The sequence below is a fragment of the Oncorhynchus keta genome, chromosome 19 (genome assembly GCF_023373465.1).
Source record: "Oncorhynchus keta strain PuntledgeMale-10-30-2019 chromosome 19, Oket_V2, whole genome shotgun sequence".
NCBI lineage: Eukaryota > Metazoa > Chordata > Actinopteri > Salmoniformes > Salmonidae > Oncorhynchus > Oncorhynchus keta.
The window spans coordinates 82589117-82607323 of NC_068439.1; the positions used below are offsets into that span (position 1 = coordinate 82589117).

At 48.0% G+C, this 18207-nt stretch overlaps 1 protein-coding gene and 2 long non-coding RNA genes across 3 annotated transcripts in view; 1 reads left to right on the forward strand and 2 right to left on the reverse strand.

Moving 5' to 3' along the window:
• LOC127909536 (uncharacterized) overlaps positions 1-424 on the forward strand; it is a 3092-nt gene extending 2668 nt beyond the window's left edge. The window contains exon 3 of the long non-coding RNA XR_008071771.1: positions 1-424. This exon is cut by the window's left edge and continues 1083 nt beyond it. This is a non-coding gene — a long non-coding RNA (uncharacterized LOC127909536).
• LOC127909532 (uncharacterized) overlaps positions 1-18207 on the reverse strand; it is a 30494-nt gene that overhangs the window by 9904 nt on the left and 2383 nt on the right. The window contains exons 2-3 of the mRNA XM_052471592.1: positions 13408-13686; positions 6317-6543 (exon numbers count right to left, since the gene is read on the reverse strand). Coding sequence (XP_052327552.1) covers positions 6317-6543; positions 13408-13663 — 483 coding nt within the window. The 5' untranslated portion in view covers positions 13664-13686. The remainder of the gene's footprint in view (positions 1-6316; positions 6544-13407; positions 13687-18207) is intronic.
• Positions 8536-10965, reverse strand: LOC127909535 (uncharacterized). The gene is made up of 6 exons (XR_008071770.1): positions 10864-10965; positions 10492-10651; positions 10233-10361; positions 9814-9910; positions 9555-9652; positions 8536-9297 (listed from the first exon to the last, which is right to left on the reverse strand). It is a non-coding gene; the product is annotated as an uncharacterized LOC127909535 (long non-coding RNA).

The window sequence follows — 18207 nt, forward strand, 5'->3', positions numbered from 1 at the left end:
CACTATTATTGCACATGGAGTGAGTTCATGCAACTTATGTGTCTTGTTAAGCACATTTTTTTTACTCCTGAACTTATTTAGGTTTGATATAACAAACGTGTTCAATAATTGATTTGTATTGTGAAAAAAAAAATGTTGAAAAACATAATTCCACTTGGACATTATGGGGGCATTGTGTGTAGAGGTCAGTGACACACATCTACATGTAATCCATTTGAAATTCCGGCTGTAACACAACACTATTAGGGGAAAAGTCAAAAAAGAGTTGAATTAAAGTCCAATACTTTCTGAAAGTACTTCATTTTAATTTATTTTGTTGTATGAGGAGGGTTTTGGACAACCTGCTTTCTTGAAAGGAACGATAGTGAAGTGCTTCATTATCGGTCACACTTGGTGTGTGTGTGTGTGTGTGTGTGTGTGTGTGTGTGTGTGTGTGTGTGGTCACACATGGTAACCAAATACAATAAGGACTTGTCTACTGCCCTCCTAAAAACAGATGGGTAACACCTAAACCCCCCCCCCCCACCTGCCCCCCCCCTCCTCCAACATTAGTTGTTTTCTTTTAAACCTTTATTTAACTAGGCAAATTCTTATTTACAATGACAGTCCTCCCGGGGAACAGTGAGTTAACTGCCTTGTTCAGGGGGAAGAACGACAGATTTTTACCTTGTCAGCTTGGGGCATTTAACCCAACATCTTTTTGGTTACTAGCCCAACACTAACCACTAGGCTACCTGCCAAGTTCGACATGATAGCACCTTCGACAGACAGACAGACAGACTTGACAGCTAATTGGAGCTAAACATTAGGAGCCTCACGTCATGTGGAAGAGGCCACACAGAAACACTGTGGATGTCACGTGTCCTGAGCAGCAGATCCTGTGTTTCAACACTACTGCGACAGGCTTTGTGTTGACAATATTATCAGATCTTTCCAAATAAAAACAACTGTCTCTGCTGTCTCTTTTAGATAAAAGCCCCTCTTATCTCTCACAGACAGACAGACAGACAGACAGACAGACAGACAGACAGACAGACAGACAGACAGACAGACAGACAGACAGACAGACAGACAGACAGACAGACAGACAGACAGACAGACAGACAGACAGACAGACAGACAGACAGACAGACAGACAGACAGACAGACAGACAGACAGACATACCCAGCCAGAGGGGGTAATCATCACGTTACTGGCAGTATCTGTAGCTAGTGAGTCACAGTTCTATTTTTAGTTCCTCTTATAAACAGCCGGCACAGATCTACCCAGAAGTAGCTCTCACACGCTGAACACTACACATCCTCTGTATCTCTTTGTCTGTCGAACTCTCGCTCTCCCAAACTAACAGCCTGATGATCAGTCAGCCACACCTCACCTTAGCAAACAGACCCCATGCATGGCCTAATACTTACATACCACAGATAAGGGTCCCCCTCCCAGGGTTTTACTCATTAACAGAGGAATGTTTAAAAAAAGAGAGTTGAATTGAGTTATTTTTCAAGTGGACACTAGTACCTACCCACCGCCCCATTGTGTAAATGTGCTTCTATGAAACTATGCAAATTATTCCCTCTTCATCACAATAGAGGTGACTACGCTGTAATGATTGAGGTGTGATAGCAGAGACAGTGTAGTGTGTGAGTAGAGACAGTGTAGTGTGTTAGTAGAGACAGTAGAGACAGTGTAGTCTGCTAGCAGAGACAGTGTAGTTTGTTAGTAGAGACAGTAGAGACAGTGTAGTGTGCTAGCAGAGACAGTGTAGTGTGTTAGCAGAGACAGTGTAGTGTGTTAGTAGAGACAGTGTAGTGTGTTAGTAGAGACAGTAGAGACAGTGTAGTGTGTTAGCAGAGACAGTGTAGTGTGTTAGCAGAGACAGTGTAGTGTGATAGCAGAGACAGTGTAGTGTGTTAGCAGAGACAGTGTAGTGGGTCAGCAGAGACAGTGTAGTGTGTTAGCAGAGACAGTGTAGTGTGTTAGCAGAGACAGTGTAGTGTGTTAGCAGAGACAGTGTAGTGTGTTAGCAGAGACAGTGTAGTGTGTTAGCAGAGACAGTGTAGTGTGTCAGCAGAGACAGTGTAGTGTGTTAGCAGAGACAGTGTAGTGTGCTAGCAGAGACAGTGTAGTGTGCTAGCAGAGACAGTGTAGTGTGTTAGCAGAGACAGTGTAGTGTGTTAGCAGAGACAGTGTAGTGTGTTAGCAGAGACAGTGTAGTGTGTTAGCAGAGACAGTGTAGTGTGTTAGCAGAGACAGTGTAGTGTGCTAGCAGAGACAGTGTAGTGTGTTAGCAGAGACAGTGTAGTGTGTTAGCAGAGACAGTGTAGTGTGTTAGCAGAGACAGTGTAGTGTGCTAGCAGAGACAGTGTAGTGTGTTAGCAGAGACAGTGTAGTGTGTTAGCAGAGACAGTGTAGTGTGTTAGCAGAGACAGTGTAGTGTGTTAGCAGAGACAGTGTAGTGTGTTAGCAGAGACAGTGTAGTGTGTTAGCAGAGACAGTGTAGTGTGTTAGCAGAGACAGTGTAGTGTGTCAGCAGAGACAGTGTAGTGTGTTAGCAGAGACAGTGTAGTGTGTTAGCAGAGACAGTGTAGTGTGTTAGCAGAGACAGTGTAGTGTGTTAGCAGAGACAGTGTAGTGTGTCAGCAGAGACAGTGTAGTGTGTTAGCAGAGACAGTGTAGTGTGTTAGCAGAGACAGTGTAGTGTGTTAGCAGAGACAGTGTAGTGTGTTAGCAGAGACAGTGTAGTGTGTCAGCAGAGACAGTGTAGTGTGTTAGCAGAGACAGTGTAGTGTGTTAGCAGAGACAGTGTAGTGTGTTAGCAGAGACAGTGTAGTGTATTAGCAGAGACAGTGTAGAGTGTTAGCAGAGACAGTGTAGTGTGTTAGCAGAGACAGTGTAGTGTGTCAGCAGAGACAGTGTAGTGTGCTAGCAGAGACAGTGTAGTGTGTTAGCAGAGACAGTGTAGTGTGTTAGCAGAGACAGTGTAGTGTGTCAGCAGAGACAGTGTAGTGTGCTAGCAGAGACAGTGTAGTGTGCTAGCAGAGACAGTGTAGTGTGTTAGCAGAGACAGTGTAGTGTGTTAGCAGAGACAGTGTAGTGTGTTAGCAGAGACAGTGTAGTGTGTTAGCAGAGACAGTGTAGTGTGTTAGCAGAGACAGTGTAGTGTGTTAGCAGAGACAGTGTAGTGTGTTAGCAGAGACAGTGTAGTGTGTTAGCAGAGACAGTGTAGTGTGATAGCAGAGACAGTGTAGTGTGTTAGCAGAGACAGTGTAGTGTGTTAGCAGAGACAGTGTAGTGTGTCAGCAGAGACAGTGTAGTGTGTTAGCAGAGACAGTGTAGTGTGTTAGCAGAGACAGTGTAGTGTGTTAGCAGAGACAGTGTAGTGTGTCAGCAGAGACAGTGTAGTGTGTTAGCAGAGACAGTGTAGTGTGTTAGCAGAGACAGTGTAGTGTGTTAGCAGAGACAGTGTAGTGTGTTAGCAGAGACAGTGCAGAGAAAACTCTCTGCAACAAAAAGCTGGTCATAGAATGAAGTTTCCTTGCATTTCATAATTTTTTTCCCATAACATGGCTATAAGTCGATCTTGCATCGGCGCGCGACACGAAGACTGGACATTACCACCGGGCCAACGCAACTACACCAATCACAGAGGAGAGGGAACTACTGTGGCCTGGCGCCGGCCCTGCTGATGGTCACACGACTCGTTAATGGCTCACAATTGGGTTAATGTCCTGCTATTCAGGGCTCTATTGTTCCTCACTCGGACATCAATGCAATCGAAAAATCACATCAAAACACTTCACGGGTGAGGAAGCAGCAGAAAGGCCAATTGTTTTTTTGGGTATTTTATTACCCGACGCTACAGAGAGAGAGAGAGAGAGAGAGAGAGAGAGAGAGAGAGAGAGAGAGAGAGAGAGAGAGAGAGAGAGAGAGAGAGAGAGAGAGAGAGAGAGAGAGAGAAGGAGAGAGAGAGAGAGAGAGAGAGAAGAGAGAGAGAGAGAGAGAGAGAGAGAGAGAGAGAGAGAGAGAGAGAGAGAGAGAGAGAGAGAGAGAGAGAGAGAGAGAGAGAGAGAGAGAGAGAGAGAGAGAGAGAGAGAGAGAGAGAGAGAGAGAGAGAGGAGAGAGAGAGAGAGAGAGAGAGAGAGAGAGAGAGAGAGAGAGAGAGAGAGAGAGAGAGAGAGAAGGAGAGAGAGAGAGAGAGAGAGAGAGAGAGAGAGAGAGAGAGAGAGAGAGAGAGAGAGAGAGAGAGAGAGAGAGAGAGAGAGAGAGAGAGAGAGAGAGAGAGAGAGAGAGAGAGAGAGAGAGAGAGAGAGAGAGAAGAGAGAGAGAGAGAGAGAGAGAGAGAGAGAGAGAGAGAGAGAGAGAGAGAGAGAGAGAGAAAAAGGGCAACCAGTGAAGAACAAACACCATTGTAAATACAACCCATATCTATGCTCATTTATTTTATCTTGTGTCCTTTAACCATTTGGACATTGTTAAAACACTGTATATATAATATGACATTTGTAATGTCTTTACTGTTTTGAAACTCCTGTATGTGTAATGTTTACTGTTCATTTTTATTGTTTTTCACTTTATATATTTCACTTTGTATGTTGTCTACCTCACTTGCTTTGGCAATGTTAACACATGTTTCCCATGCCAATAAACCCCCTTGAAATGAATTGAATTGAGAGAGAGGCATAGAGTGAGTGGGGAGCGGCCGACTGTGTAAATGAGTGGGTGTGGGAGAGTGGGAGAGTGGGAGTGGGAGTGCTGGAACATGCACAGACTGGGAGAGAGAGAAAACAAGCACGGGAATATTGACTCACCCAAGTAGAGTTCTTCTTACCAGTTATTTATCATCCTATCTAATTAAAAGAGACTTGGCATCAAACCGAGAGAAGGAAGCTAGATAAGATAGTTAGCTAGGTTAGGCCAGGCCAGGCTAGGCTAGGCTAATTCAGGCTACATGACAAAAGCTTCTCCCCGCCTGACAAAAACCGCAATTCAAACGTCTAAGATATGACCACATCGGTCCATGAACCCCAAACCGATCCAAATCTACACTGAACAACAATATAAAAACGCAACATGTAACCATTTCAAAGATTGGCCGCCTTCCAGATGCAGAAGGCCACCGATAGGTGGATGTAGTGGAATGAGATGCAGCCAAGCCGCCTTCCAGATGCAGAAGGCCACCGATAGGTGGATGTAGTGGAATGAGATGCAGCCAAGCCGCCTTCCAGATGCAGAAGGCCACCGATAGGTGGATGTAGTGGAATGAGATGCAGCCAAGCCGCCTTCCAGATGCAGAAGGCCACCGATAGGTGGATGTAGTGGAATGAGATGCAGCCAAGCCGCCTTCCAGATGCAGAAGGCCACCGATAGGTGGATGTAGTGGAATGAGATGCAGCCAAGCCGCCTTCCAGATGCAGAAGGCCACCGATAGGTCGATGTAGTGGAATGAGATGCAGCCAAGCCGCCTTCCAGATGCAGAAGGCCACCGATAGGTCGATGTAGTGGAATGAGATGCAGATATATGTCTAGCTTAAATTGCTGGATTTTAATGGAGATTTTTTTTTTTTTTTTTTTAAATATAATTTGACCTTTGATTGACACACCAGTGCTTCTCTTAAGGATGTTTAACCTGTCTACTCCTCCTTCATCTACTCTGATTGAACAAGTGTCAATGACGGAACATAGCTTTCACCTGGATTCACCTGGTCAGTCTGTGTCATGGAAAGAGCAGTCGATCCTGATGTTCTCACTGTACTTCAGAAGTGTAAATAATCTCCTTTCTCAGTGTAAATAATCTCCTTTCTCAGTGGAAATAATATCCTTTCTCAGTGTAAATAATCTCCTTTCTCAGCGTAAATAATCTCCTTTCTCAGTGTAAATAATCTCCTTTCTCAGTGTAAATAATCTCCTTTCTCAGTGTAAATAATCTCCTTTCTCAGTGTAAATAATCTCCTTTCTCAGTGTAAATAATCTCCTTTCTCAGTGTAAATAATCTCCTTTCTCAGTGTAAATAATCTCCTTTCTCAGTGTAAATAATCTCCTTTCTCAGTGTAAATAATTGTACTTTATGAATTCTGTGACCAGGCTCCATCCTCCAGCATATCTGCTTGGTAATTTGTGGTGTTGGGTTGGGGGGGTTCTATTGAATGGTTCTATTGAATGGTTCTATTAAATGGTTCTAGCTCAGAATGTGGTTTTGCAAATTCTTATTTACAATGACGGCCTAGAAGAGCCACAAGCCAGAGCAGTCTGGCAGTGGCTGGCCCCAGCACCATACCCAACCAAACACACAGACACAGTTAGTTAACCTTTGACCCTTACCAGTTGAACATGGTCCTGGTGGAACTGGTCTCCGATCTCCCGGAGCTTACGTCCGATCCTGACCTCCGTGCTATCCTCCACCCGCTCTTCATCCAGTCTCTCCTCCATTCTCCTTCTCTCCTCCTCGTCGTCCTCTCTCCTACCCTCCCCCTCATCGTTCTGCCTCTCACCCGGATCGTCCATAGGCTCAAACTGAGCTGGGAAGTGCAAACAGAATCCAGTGTTGCCTGTAGGGAAAAAAAAGCGTATATTGTTCAGTTGTTTTATAATGGCTGGATTTAGCCTCCGATTCACCATCGGTTAGTGAGATATTGCGGTTGACCCAAACATAATAAACCAAAGTGTTTTGCAATTGGGTTTAATAATGATTTTGGGGAGAAGGGTGTGAGGGATTAGCGAGGCAACGGATCTCTTCCCCCTATTTGAAGTGTATTAGATTAGTACGGGGACCTGAGTTAGAACTGGCCCTCGACTCTGGTCTCGTGACAAGCAGCTAATCTTTCTAGATTTACTGGCGGTTGTGTTTATGTGCCAGGAACAGAAAACACAATGCTCCTTTTGTCTGTCACCAAAGAGCGGCTGGCAGGCTAGGTGACTCACGGTGTTTACATTAGCATGACGCCGCTGTACCAGCGCCAGTAACACTAAACTGGTTCTAGTTTCTTACAGTCAAATTATAGAGTAATAAAACAGTAGAAACTCCCTCTATACGAGCGTGTCGGTAGAATCTCCCTCTATACGAGCGTGTCGGTAACCGGTAGAAACTCCCTCTGTACGAGCGTGTCGGTAGAAACTCCCTCTGTACGAGCGTGTCGGTAACCGGTAGAAACTCCCTCTATACGAGCGTGTCGGTAGAAACTCCCTCTATACGAGCGTGTCGGTAGAAACTCCCTCTATACGAGCGTGTCGGTAGAAACTCCCTCTATACGAGCGTGTCGGTAGAAACTCCCTCTATACAAGCGTGTCGGTAGAAACTCCCTCACGAGCGTGTCGGTAGAATCTCCCTCTATACGAGCGTGTCGGTAACCGGTAGAAACTCCCTCTATACGAGCGTGTCGGTAGAAACTCCCTCTATACGAGCGTGTCGGTAGAAACTCCCTCTATACGAGCGTGTCGGTAGAAACTCCCTCTATACGAGCGTGTCGGTAGAAACTCCCTCTATACGAGCGTGTCGGTAGAAACTCCCTCTATACGAGCGTGTCGGTAGAAACTCCCTCACGAGCGTGTCGGTAGAAACTCCCTCTATACGAGCGTGTCGGTAGAAACTCCCTCTATACGAGCGTGTCGGTAGAAACTCCCTCTATACGAGCGTGTCGGTAGAAACTCCCTCTATACAAGCGTGTCGGTAGAAACTCCCTCACGAGCGTGTCGGTAGAATCTCCCTCTATACGAGTGTGTCGGTAGTCAGTAGAAACTCCCTCTTTACGAGCATGTCGGTAACCGGTAGTAACTCAAACATTAAAGTTAAACCAACAACAACCTTAATGACTGACCCCCTAGAAGAGCCACAAGCCAAAGCAGTTTAGTCACCGACCATTGGCACGCTTTACCTGCTATTGTCAAAGCCACTAAGAAAACAATTATCTTTGTGTAATAAAAATAGATCTGTATGTTTCTCAGTCCACAGTGAGGGATGGACAGGAACACAAAGAGATGGAGGAGGCTGGAGACGGCGTCCTAAACTGGATGTCGGTGAGAGGGGTAAAAGGTCACACACTATAAAAAATAAATGAAAATAAAATAAATAAAATAATACATAAATAAAATAATAAATAAATAAAATAATTGTAAAAAAATAATAATAATACATAAATAAAATAATAAATAAATAAATAAAATAATAAATAAAATAATAAATATAAAATAAAATAATACATAAATAAAATAATAAATAAATAAATAAAATAGTAAATAAATAAAATAATACATAAATAAAATAATACATAAATAAAATAATAAATAAATAAAATAAAAATGGGGAAAAAAGTGTCTTGTGTCTACGGCAAGTCACGGATCATAATAATTGCTTCCTGCTGGTTAGAACAGCAGGCTGTGTTTACGTGTCTGAACTTTGACCCAGACGTTGAGAACAAAATGGTCACCTCTCATTGGTCTGATAAACAGGCGGCAGTCAGACTGCGTCACTCAACGGTTTTACGCTGTTAGAGTGATGTCACACTGACATTACATCACACAACCTTCTATTCAAATGTGTCTGTCTGTGTCTGTCTGTGTCTGTCTGTGTCTGTCTGTCTGTCAGTGTCTGTCTGTCTGTCAGTGTCTGTCTGTGTCTGTCTGTCTGTGTCTGTCTGTGTCTGTCTGTGTCTGTCTGTCTGTGTCTGTCTGTGTCTGTCTGTGTCTGTCTGTCTGTGTCTGTCTGTGTCTGTCTGTGTCTGTCTGTGTCTGTCTGTGTCTGTCTGTGTCTGTCTGTCTGTGTCTGTCTGTCTGTGTCTGTCTGTGTCTGTCTGTGTCTGTCTGTGTCTGTCTGTGTCTGTCTGTGTCTGTCTGTGTCTGTCTGTCTGTCTGTGTCTGTCTGTGTCTGTCTGTGTCTGTCTGTGTCTGTCTGTCTGTGTCTGTCTGTCTGTGTCTGTCTGTGTCTGTCTGTGTCTGTCTGTGTCTGTCTGTCTGTCTGTGTCTGTCTGTGTCTGTCTGTCTGTCTGTGTCTGTCTGTGTCTGTCTGTGTCTGTCTGTCTGTCTGTGTCTGTCTGTGTCTGTCTGTGTCTGTCTGTGTCTGTCTGTCTGTGTCTGTCTGTGTCTGTCTGTGTCTGTCTGTCTGTGTGTTTTCCAGCCTCTGTCTGTTTGTTTCTCCTGAATGAGAAACTGTAAGAATGTGTATGAAACATGTAAAAAAAAACATGACAAACAACCTCTACTGTGACGACAACACCAACACTACAACTGTCCTCTGGTCAGACCTCACCAACACTACAACTGTCCTCTGGTCAGACCTCACCAACACTACAACTGTCCTCTGGTCAGACCTAACCACACTACAACTGTCCTCTGGTCAGACCTCACCAGCACTACAACTGTCCTCTGGTCAGACCTCACGACATTACAACTGTCCTCTGGTCAGACCTAACCACACTACAACTGTCCTCTGGTCAGACCTCACCACACTACAACTGTCCTCTGGTCAGACCTAACCACACTACAACTGTCCTCTGGTCAGACCTAACCACACTACAACTGTCCTCTGGTCAGACCTAACCACACTACAACTGTCCTCTGGTCAGACCTCACCACACTACAACTGTCCTCTGGTCAGACCTAACCAACACTACAACTGTCCTCTGGTCAGACCTCACCAACACTACAACTGTCCTCTGGTCAGACCTAACCACACTACAACTGTCCTCTGGTCAGACCTCACCACACTACAACTGTCCTCTGGTCAGACCTAACCACACTACCACTGTCCTCTGGTCAGACCTAACCAACACTACAACTGTCCTCTGGTCAGACCTAACCACACTACAACTGTCCTCTGGTCAGACCTCACCACACTACAACTGTCCTCTGGTCAGACCTCACCAACACTACAACTGTCCTCTGGTCAGACCTAACCACACTACAACTGTCCTCTGGTCAGACCTAACCACACTACCACTGTCCTCTGGTCAGACCTCACCACACTACCACTGTCCTCTGGTCAGACCTCACCACACTACAACTGTCCTCTGGTCAGACCTCACCACACTACCACTGTCCTCTGGTCAGACCTCACCACACTACAACTGTCCTCTGGTCAGACCTAACCACACTACAACTGTCCTCTGGTCAGACCTAACCACACTACAACTGTCCTCTGGTCAGACCTCACCACACTACAACTGTCCTCTGGTCAGACCTAACCAACACTACAACTGTCCTCTGGTCAGACCTCACCAACACTACAACTGTCCTCTGGTCAGACCTAACCACACTACAACTGTCCTCTGGTCAGACCTCACCAACACTACAACTGTCCTCTGGTCAGACCTCACCACACTACCACTGTCCTCTGGTCAGACCTAACCACACTACAACTGTCCTCTGGTCAGACCTAACCACACTACAACTGTCCTCTGGTCAGACCTCACCAACACTACAACTGTCCTCTGGTCAGACCTAACCACACTACAACTGTCCTCTGGTCAGACCTCACCAACACTACAACTGTCCTCTGGTCAGACCTAACCACACTACAACTGTCCTCTGGTCAGACCTAACCACACTACAACTGTCCTCTGGTCAGACCTAACCACACTACAACTGTCCTCTGGTCAGACCTAACCACACTACAACTGTCCTCTGGTCAGACCTCACCACACTACAACTGTCCTCTGGTCAGACCTAACCACACTACAACTGTCCTCTGGTCAGACCTCACCACACTACAACTGTCCTCTGGTCAGACCTCACCACACTACAACTGTCCTCTGGTCAGACCTCACCACACTACAACTGTCCTCTGGTCAGACCTCACCACACTACCACTGTCCTCTGGTCAGACCTCACCACACTACCACTGTCCTCACCACACTACAACTGTCCTCTGGTCAGACCTCACCACACTACAACTGTCCTCTGGTCAGACCTCACCACACTACAACTGTCCTCTGGTCAGACCTCACCACACTACAACTGTCCTCTGGTCAGACCTAACCACACTACAACTGTCCTCTGGTCAGACCTCACCACACTACAACTGTCCTCTGGTCAGACCTCACCACACTACAACTGTCCTCTGGTCAGACCTAACCACACTACAACTGTCCTCTGGTCAGACCTCACCACACTACAACTGTCCTCTGGTCAGACCTAACCACACCTGAGCAAACCAAACATTAGGACCACCTTCCTAACACACCCCTTTTGCCCTCAGAAACGCCTCAATTCTTCGGGGCATGGGGCTCTACAAGGTGTCGATAGCGTTCCACAGGGATGCTGGCCCATGTTGACTCTACAAGGTGTTGAAAGCGTTCCACAGGGATGCTGGTCCATGTTGACTCTACAAGGTGTTGAAAGCGTTCCACAGGGATGCTGGCCCATGTTGACTCTACAAGGTGTTGAAAGCGTTCCACAGGGATGCTGGCCCATGTTGACTCTACAAGGTGTCGGCGTTCCACAGGGATGCTGGCCCATGTTGACTCTACAAGGTGTCGGTCGTTCCACAGGGATGCTGGCCCATGTTGACTCTACAAGGTGTTGGCGTTCCACAGGGATGCTGGCCCATGTTGACTCTACAAGGTGTCGAAAGCGTTCCACAGGGATGCTGGCCCATGTTGACTCTACAAGGTGTTGAAAGCGTTCCACAGGGATGCTGGCCCATGTTGACTCTACAAGGTGTCGAAAGCGTTCCACAGGGATGCTGGCCCATGTTGACTCTACAAGGTGTCGAAAGCGTTCCACAGGGATGCTGGTCCATGTTGACTCCAAAGCTTCCCACAGTTGTGTCAAGTTGGCTGAATGTCCTTTGGGTGGTGGACCATTCTTGATACACACAGGGAAACTGTTGAGCTTGGAAAAACCCAGCAGCGTTGCAGTTCTTGACACAAACCGGTGCACCTGGGCACCTACTACCATACTCCGTTCAACGACACTTCAACATGTTGTCTTGCCCCATTCACCCTCTGAACGACACTCATACACAACCCACGTCTCAATTGTCTCAAGGCTTAAAAATCATTCTTTAACCCGTCTCCTCCCCGTCATCTACATGTCTCCTCCCCTTCATCTACATGTCTCCTCCCCTTCACCTACATGTCTCCTCCCCTTCACCTACATGTCTCCTCCCCTTCACCTACATGTCTCCTCCCCTTCATCTACATGTCTCCTCCTCTTCATCTACATGTCTCCTCCCCTTCACCTACATGTCTCCTCCCCTACCACTGTCATCTACATGTCTCCTCCCCTTCATCTACATGTCTCCTCCCCTTCATCTACATGTCTCCTCCCCCACTGAGTCATCTACATGTCTCCTCCCCGTCATCTACATGTCTCCTCCCCTTCATCTACATGTCTCCTCCCCTTCATCTACATGTCTCCTCCCCGTCATCTACATGTCTCCTACCCTTCATCTACATGTCTCCTCCCCTTCATCTACATGTCTCCTCCCCTTCATCTACATGTCTCCTCCCCTTCATCTACATGTCTCCTCCCCTTCACCTACATGTCTCCTCCCCTTCACCTACATGTCTCCACCCCGTCATCTACATGTCTCCTCCCCTTCATCTACATGTCTCCTCCCCGTCATCTACATGTCTCCTCCCAGCGTCATCTACATGTCTCCTCCCCGTCATCTACATGTCTCCTCCCCTTCATCTACATGTCTCCTCCCCTTCATCTACATGTCTCCTCCCCGTCATCTACATGTCTCCTCCCCGTCATCTACATGTCTCCTCCCCTTCATCTACATGTCTCCTCCCCGTCATCTACATGTCTCCTCCCCTTCATCTACATGTCTCCTCCCCGTCATCTACATGTCTCCTCCCTTCATCTACATGTCTCCTCCCCGTCATCTACATGTCTCCTCCCCGTCATCTACATGTCTCCTCCCCGTCATCTACATGTCTCCTCCCCTTCATCTACATGTCTCCTCCCCGCCATCTACATGTCTCCTCCCCTTCATCTACATGTCTCCTCCCCTTCATCTACATGTCTCCTCCCCGTCATCTACATGTCTCCTCCCCGTCATCTACATGTCTCCTCCCCTTCATCTACATGTCTCCTCCCCTTCATCTACATGTCTCCTCCCCTTCATCTACATGTCTCCTCCCCTTCATCTACATGTCTCCTCCCCGTCATCTACATGTCTCCTCCCCTTCATCTACATGTCTCCTCCCCGTCATCTACATGTCTCCTCCCCGTCATCTACATGTCTCCTCCCCTTCATCTACATGTCTCCTCCCCTTCATCTACATGTCTCCTCCCCTTCATCTACATGTCTCCTCCCCTTCATCTACACTGATTGAAGTGGATTTAACAGGTGACATCAATAAGAGATCGTATCTTTCACCTGGTCAGTCTGTCGTGGAAAGAGCAGGAGTTCTTAATGTTTTTATAAACTCAGTGTAGGTTTGACGTTATGTGTGGTAGTGGTGTTTTACCATGGAGACACATTATGGCCTGGTGATTGTCCTGCAACCCACAGGGCAAAGTGTTGTTGTTGTGTCCCTCTGACCGCGGGACAATGGCATTGGGTCCGGTCGACATCTGTGTAGACCTGTCCTGGGTGTCCCCTCTGTCCCCGGCGTCTCTGGACCCTCTGCTGTCCATGGTGTGGAACTTGATGTCCCTGAAGGGGGTGCCCCAGCACTGTGAGGCAGGATGCTGAAGAGACATGTCCTCCTCCTCATCATCCATTAGGAGCCTCAGCGGTAGTCTCCCTACAGGGGAGAGGAACGCATTAGAACAGGATGAGTGAGTGAGTGAGTGAGTGAGTGAGTGAGTGAGTGAGTGAGTGAGTGAGTGAGTGAGTGTGAGAGTGAGTGAGTGAGAGAGTGAGAGTGAGTGAGTGAGTGAGTGAGTGTGAGAGTGAGTGAGTGAGTGAGTGAGTGAGTGAGTGAGTGAGTGAGTGAGTGAGTGAGTGAGTGTGAGTGAGTGAGAGTGTGAGTGAGTGAGTGAGTGAGTGAGTGAGTGAGTGAGTGAGTGAGTGAGTGAGTGAGTGAGTGAGTGAGTGAGTGAGTGAGTGAGTGAGTGAGTGAGTGAGTGAGTGAGTGAGTGAGTGAGTGAGTGAGTGAGTGTGTGAGTGAGAAAAAGGCCCTCCTCTTTAGTGTCTGTGACAGACACATGGGGGAATCTTTAGATGAAGTTACTGTAAATCACGTGGAACATAACTTTGGCGACCAGCAATTCTTGAAAAAGTCTCAATAGCAATCGAAGCTGTAGTTATAAAAAGAGCTGCTGAACTTGAGGAAGTGGATGGAATGATTCATCATTAGACATTCATAACAGGTACAAAAACACATGGGGATGTGTGGTAATACCACACCACAATCACTTCAACAACAAACACAAACACCTGGGGATGTGTGGTAATACCACACCACAATCACTTCAACAACAAACACCTGGGGATGTGTGGTAATACCACACCACAATCACTTCAACAACAAACACCTGGGGATGTGTGGTAATACCACACCACAATCACTTCAACAAAAACACCTGGGGATGTGTGGTAATACCACACCACAATCACTTCAACAAAAACACATGGGGATGTGTGGTAATACCACACCACAATCACTTCAACAACAAACACAAACACCTGGGGATGTGTGGTAATACCACACCATAATCACTTCAACAACAAACACCTGGGGATGTGTGGTAATACCACACCACAATCACTTCAACAACAAACACAAACACACCTTTTCTCAAAAGCCAGTTTAAAAATCAGCCTGATTTTTGGAGTTTGTGAGTTCCCTTCACATCGGTGTCATGAGGCAGCAGTCACAGAGTCCTGGAAAGGCTGCTCTCAATATGCCACCGCTCATCACACACACACACACACACACACACACACACACACACACACACACACACACACACACACACACACACACACACACACACACACACACACACACACACACACACACACACACACACACACACACACACACACACACACACACACACACACACACACACGCGCGCGCTCCTGATAAAAGTGTCAGCCAACAATAGAGTGCCAACAGATCTGGCGTAAAGCTGCCTAACGGTCCCTAACGCTGCCTTCCCAGGGTGAAACCACAGTTCCTGCTGGAACTCCAAGCGTCCGCCACAACGAAAGAGCTTCATGGAGCAGAAAGAAAAACAAAACAAGTTTCACTGCACACGCCCCCTCCTTCCCCCTCTCTCCCCCGCTCCTTCCCTCTCTCTCTCCCCCTCCTTCCCTCTCTCTCTCTCCCCCTCCTTCCCTCCCCCTTCTTCCCTCTCTCTCTCCCCCCTTCCCTCTCTCTCCCCCTCCTTCTCCCCCTCCTTCCCTCTCTCCCCCCCTCCTTCCCTCTCTCCCCCTCTCCCCCTCCTTCCCTCTCCCCCCTTTCCCTCTCTCCCTCCCTTCCCTCTCTCTCTCCCCCTCCCTCCTTCCCTCCTTCCCTCTCCCCCCTCCCCTCCCCCTCCTTACCTCTTCCCCCTCCTTCCCTCTCTCTTCCCCCTCCTTCTTCCCTCTCTCTCCCCCTCCTTCCCTCTCCCCCTCCTTCCCTCTATCCCCCTCCCTCCCCCTCCTTACCTCTTCCCCCTCCTTCCCTCTCTCTTCCCCTCCTTCTTCCCTCTCCCCCCTCCACTCTATCCCCCCCTCTCTCCCCCTCCTTACCTCTTCCCCCTCCTTCCCTCTCTCTTCCCCCTCCTTCTTCCCTCTCTCTCCCCCCTCCTTCCCTCTCTCTCCCTCCTCCTTCCCTCTCCCCCTCCTTACCTCTTCCCCCTCCTTCCCTCTCTCCCCCTCCTTCCCTCTCTCTCTCTCCCCTCCTTCCCTCTCTCTCCCCCCTTCCCTCTCTCTCCCCCTCCTTCCCTCTCCCCCTCTTCCCTCTCTCTCTCCCTCCTTCCCCCTCTCTCCCCCCTCCTTCTCTCCCTCCTTCCCCCTCTCTCCCCCTCCTTCCCTCTCCCCCTCCCTCCTTCCCCCTCTCTCCCCCTCCCCCCTTCCCTCTCTCTTCCCCCTCCTTCTTCCCTCTCTCTCCCCCTCCTTCCCTCTCTCTCGCCCCCTCCTTCCCTCTCTCTCCCCCCCTCCTTCCCTCTCCCCCTCCTTACCTCTTCCCCCTCCTTCCCTCTCTCCCCCCTCCTTCCCTCTCTCTCTCCCCCTCCTTCCCTCTCTCTCTCCCCCCTTCCCTATCTCTCTCCCTCCTTCCCCCTCTCTCTCCCTCCTTCCCCCTCTCTCCCCCTCCTTCCCCTCTCTCTCTCTCTCCCCCTCCTTCCCTCTCTCCCCCCTTTCCCTCTCTCCCTCCTTCCCTCTCTCTCTCCCCCTCCCTCCTTCCCTCTCCCCCCCCACCCCTCTATCCCCCTCCCCCTTCCCTCCCCCCTCCCTCCCCCTCCTTACCTCTTCCCCCTCCTTCTTCCCTCTCCCCCCTCCCTCTATCCCCCCCTCTCCCCCCCTCCTTACCTCTTCCCCCTCCTTCCCTCTCTCTACCCCTCCTTCTTCCCTCTCTCTCCCCCTCCTTCCCCTCTCTCTCGCCCCCTCCTTCCCTCTCTCCCCCTCCTTCCCTCTCCCCCTCCTTCCCTCTCTCCCCCTCCTTACCTCTTCCCCCTCCTTCCCTCTATCCCCCCTTCCCTCTCTCTCCCCCTCCTTCCCTCTCTCCCCCCTCTCTCTCCCCCTCCTTCCCTCTCTCTCCCCCTCCTTCCCTCTCCCCCCATACGGTAAAACTTTTTTTTTTTCTTCATATTGTAAGATATATACCAACATGAATACAATTTATTTTATTTTAAATATTTGGCCAATTATTTTTATTTGCCATATATTTAAATGTAAACATTTTGTTTTTATTTATGTCAGCATATATTTTACAAGACATTTCCAAATAGTTTGATGATGATGAGCAGTCACACTGGGCAGTGTTTCACCTGGATATCTGTCTTTGGCAGGGCGGTGGCGCAGAGCTACCGTAATGCGTACTTAGGCAAATGATACCCGATGAAGCACTACTAGGCACTTTCCTATGGTATGCTACAGCAAGTGTAACTTCAGATACTATGAACATGACACAACTAGTAAGTAAACCACGCTGGCAGTGGGCAGAAGGCTGGCACAGGGTTTCACACACACACACACACACACACACACACACACACACACACACACACACACACACACATGCCAACTTCTACTGCACGGTCACAGGGGCTGAGAGAGAGAGTAGTTCCCTCTGCTGTTCAGTCTGTGCACTGGGCTCTCTTCCACATCTCTCTCTCTGTCTGTCTGTCTTCCACATCTCTCTCTCTGTCTGTCTTCCACATCTCTCTCTCTGTCTGTCTGTCTTCCACATCTCTCTCTCTCTGTCTGTCTGTCTTCCACATCTCTCTCTCTGTCTGTCTCTCTTCCACATCTCTCTCTCTGTCTGTCTCTCTTCCACATCTCTCTCTCTGTCTGTCTGTCTTCCACATCTCTCTCTCTGTCTGTCTGTCTGTCTTCCACATCTCTCTCTCTCTGTCTGTCTGTCTCTCTTCCACATCTCTCTCTCTCTCTGTCTGTCTGTCTTCCACATCTCTCTCTCTGTCTGTCTGTCTTCCACATCTCTCTCTCTGTCTGTCTCTCTTCCACATCTCTCTCTCTCTGTCTGTCTCTCTTCCACATCTCTCTCTCTGTCTGTCACATCTCTCTCTCTGTCTGTCTTCCACATCTCTCTCTCTGTCTGCCTTCCACATCTCTCTCTCTGTCTGTCTTCCACATCTCTCTCTCTGTCTGTCTTCCACATCTCTCTCTCTGTCTGTCTTCCACATCTCTCTCTCTGTCTGTCTTCCACCTCTCTCCCTTTATTGGCAGAAGGTCAAGGCACAAGGTGGGCTGTATACCCAGGCACCTGCTATTGTGACAGGCTATGGGAGAATGCAGTACTAGGCATCATTGGCACAGCACAGCCTGTCTAAATGTGTATTTTCTAATTAACATTTTTTTTTGTTGTTGTAATTTTACCTTTATTTAACTAGGCAAGTCAGTTAAGAACACATTCTTATTTTCAATGATGGCCTGGGAACAGTGGGTTAACTGCCTGTTCAGGGGCAGAACGACAGATTTGTACCTTGTCAGCTCGGGGGTTCCGGTTCCTAGTCCAACGCTCTAACCACTAGGCTACGCTGCCGCCCCATGAAATTGGTTTGAAAAAAATATATATAATTCCTAATCATGTCTAATTATTGGATATGAAATAGGTTACAATCTAAACCAAATGGCTTTTAAAAACGTTTTTCTT